The 3,125-nt window shown below is 34.9% G+C and overlaps 1 protein-coding gene across 1 annotated transcript; it reads right to left on the minus strand.

The window, feature by feature from the left end:
- Positions 1–528: 528 nt before the first annotated feature.
- On the minus strand, positions 529–2,490 carry LOC127096798 (probable polygalacturonase). Its single transcript, XM_051035344.1, has 5 exons — positions 2,372–2,490; positions 1,950–2,273; positions 1,574–1,869; positions 1,419–1,489; positions 529–1,307 (listed from the first exon to the last, which is right to left on the minus strand). Exons 1-5 carry the CDS (start codon positions 2,414–2,416, stop codon positions 610–612), a joined length of 1,434 nt encoding a protein of 477 aa, XP_050891301.1. The 5' UTR covers positions 2,417–2,490; the 3' UTR covers positions 529–609.
- Between the last annotated feature and the right edge of the window lie 635 nt (positions 2,491–3,125).

Here is a 3,125-nt window from a genome sequence, read left to right on the forward strand (position 1 = left end):
AATATGGTAAGGTACCAAATACTTAAGTGATTTTGGGCATATTATAAGATATGGGTCAAAATACACTTAAGTGGGCTTTTTAGCTTGAAGCCCACACAAGTGGTTCTATAAATAGAACTCTTGGGTAGAAGCATTGTAATTCAACTCATCTCAAGTGAAGACTTGGAATTTCGTTTCCCTCTCTCTCTGCATTGAGATTGAAGGAATCCGTTCGTGTTCGTGTGGACTGAGTAGAGACGTTGTCATCGTTCAACGCTCGTGATCGCCATAAGAGGTAACGATTCTATCACTGATCATGCCCATTCGTAAGGATCACTAAATGGAGAAATTTTTAAATTTCACTGCGTCTTGGATGGCAATTCTCCTTCAATCACTTCCTATGGCTATTATTCCCATCGCTCTATATTAGCTACTATATCATAAAATCAAATGAAGCATGGAGTGTATATCATGGAGCCGTTATATAGTCTATGATGGACTAAATATATACGTTTTAGGGAAGAAATATATGATAGACTAAATACAGTCTAGGAGAAAAAACCTTTCCTCTCATTAGTATAATGCATGCATCCATATTATTTTATCAAACAAAATATTACAATCAAATTATCAGAAAACACTATTTTGGTAGGAACAGGTCTTGAACTGAACATTCTCAATGGGCAGTTTGTCGCTAGGAAAAGAACAGTCCAACTTCTCTTTCTCTGGCAGTAATTCACAAGGTTTAGGGCTCACATTACTTGTAACTCCAGCAACATCTGTACAATTCCATGGAAGCTTCTTCTGTGCACTCATTTCAATAGTCGCATTAGAAATACATATTCCTGTAAAAGGATCATTTGAAATCCCTTCAAGTTTCGCCGCATATGTCACATTCTTCGCAGTAACATCTCTATAATTGATTCCACTGATTTTAGGCAATGCTTTTGGGTCATACCCCTCGTCAGGGTGTGATTTATAATCACCCGTCATCCAAAACACATATTTCATTGTGTTCAAGTTCATTCCTTTAACAAAAATGTCCTTCACGAATGCGCCTCTACCGACTGCTGTTTTGATTCTAACAGCTGATTGAGTGTTGATAGCAGTTACGTCTTCAACTCTTACATCTTGGATTCCACCTGACATTTCACTTCCTAATGCAACCATAGCACTATCAGGTGATATACATGTTAACCTTCTTATGATAATTTGTTGAGATGGCTTTCCAACTTTGATTCCATATGCATCCCATCCACTTTTTATTGCAATGCAGTCATCACCAGAGACAATGTAGTTGTCTTCAATTCTAACATTTGTAGATGAATCTGTTGAAAAGGAAAAAAGTGGGAAAACGAACCGTTGTTAGTAGTTTCATAAGAAATACGGACACTGATCCAGACACAACTCTGATGACAATTTAAGAAAATAAAGCTTACCAGGGTCGATGCCATCTGTGTTTGGAGAGTCAATTGGTGCAAGGATGGTGAGTCCATTTATAATTATATCACTGAAAAAAATAAAGCTTCATCAGAAGAATGAACTATTGCATTAACAAGAAAAAAGAGTAACTGAAAATGGTGGATTATGAAACCTGCTGTAAATTGGATGGACAAACCAAGCTGGGGAATTGACCAAAGTAAGATTAGATATTTGGATTTTATTAGAGTACATAAGCTCAATCATGTTAGGTCTAGTGATTTTCAACTGATGCTTGTGGAACTTGTTCCACCAATATGATCCTTGTCCATCAATTGTTCCATTGTTTCCAGTAATTACCACATCAGTGAGATTAGTTCCAAAAATGAGACTACTAGACCATCCAGCAGGTGCATCTTTAGCTCTTCCATAAGATGGGAAAACAGGAAGTTGAGGCCATTCTGATTCATCCTGTGTAACATAAACTCCCCTTTAATTGATTATGAAATTTCCAAATGATGCAAAATAAAAATCATCATAGATATATATACCTGAGATCCAAGAATGACAGCATCTTTTTGGAGAAAAAGTGTGAAATGGCTTGTGAGGTTGAAGCTTCCGGTGAGCCATTTACCTGGTGGAACAATAAGTTGTGCACCACCATCATTTGCATATTGGCTTAGGTTAGTTATTGCAGATTTAAAAGCCTTTGTGTTAGAGGTTTTTCCATCACCAACACCGCCAAAATCTGTCAAAATTGCACTGTGTTTTCTGCAACTGATTGCAGGATAATCGAAATTGTTCAATTTACCACTAGGTATTCTGCATTCTGCTACTGAACCCAATATCAAAACTACAGAAATCACACCAATAACCTACACAAAACAATGATCAGTCTATATGCTCAAATAATAAGTAATAATATAATCACAAGAAACGTTATAAAAAATAGGTATATACGCAAAAAAGTTACATAGGAATTTTCAAATCGTGGAGTCTTCATGCTTTGACGAGACATGGCAATTGTGAGGAAAACAGACGTTATTATTATGCAATAGTTTTGTAGACCGTTTTACCTATGTTTTCAATCGACTAGTGTCGAATAGATATTTTAAATATTACTTTTTATTTTTTGGTGAAAAAAAGGTAACTTTTTAAAATGTTAAATCATTATATAATTTGATTGAATGCATTTGCACTTTTATGGATATAAATTAAATATTATTTTTTGACTTAATTTACAAATTACTATTATTAGATTTATTTTTATTATTTTTTAATCAATAAAAGAAAAAAAAATCTCATTATAATATAACTTTTCTTGTGAGGGAGCATTTTCTCTTGTCAGTATAATGAATTCATATCTTGTGAGGTCCCTCCACCATAATGAATTCATATCATTCTCCTTATGAGAACCCCTACACCACGACCAACCTCTTGCAGACACTCCTATATCTAAATTGAATGATGCATGTCCATGTTGCATCCTTCTCACATAAAAATCTCCATAACCATTTACTGAATAGAGTCTTGTTTAAGCTTGCAATATCTTTTATGCCCAAAGCTCCAACCTCTTTTGATCTACAGATGGACTCCTAACTAATCCAATACACACCTCTTTTATCCTTCGTGCCATACCACATAAAGTTACGTTGGATTCAACGGATTTCATTGATAACTTTAATTGGGATTTTGAAGAAAGAGAGGTTGTACACTAGTAAATTAGA

This window comes from Lathyrus oleraceus, chromosome 6, assembly GCF_024323335.1.
Source record: "Lathyrus oleraceus cultivar Zhongwan6 chromosome 6, CAAS_Psat_ZW6_1.0, whole genome shotgun sequence".
NCBI classification, from domain to species: Eukaryota; Viridiplantae; Streptophyta; class Magnoliopsida; order Fabales; family Fabaceae; genus Lathyrus; species Lathyrus oleraceus.

Bases quoted from the DNA above. Each gene is read 5' to 3' on its own strand.
- LOC127096798 (XM_051035344.1), bottom strand. From the start codon at position 2,416: ATGTCTCGTCAAAGCATGAAGACTCCACGATTTGAAAATTCCTAT. The intron at 1,870-1,949 runs GTATATATATCT...TATGTTACACAG, and splicing joins CTGTCATTCTTGGATCTCAG to GATGAATCAGAATGGCCTCA. The intron at 1,490-1,573 runs GTTTCATAATCC...TATTTTTTTCAG, and splicing joins GTCCATCCAATTTACAGCAG to TGATATAATTATAAATGGAC.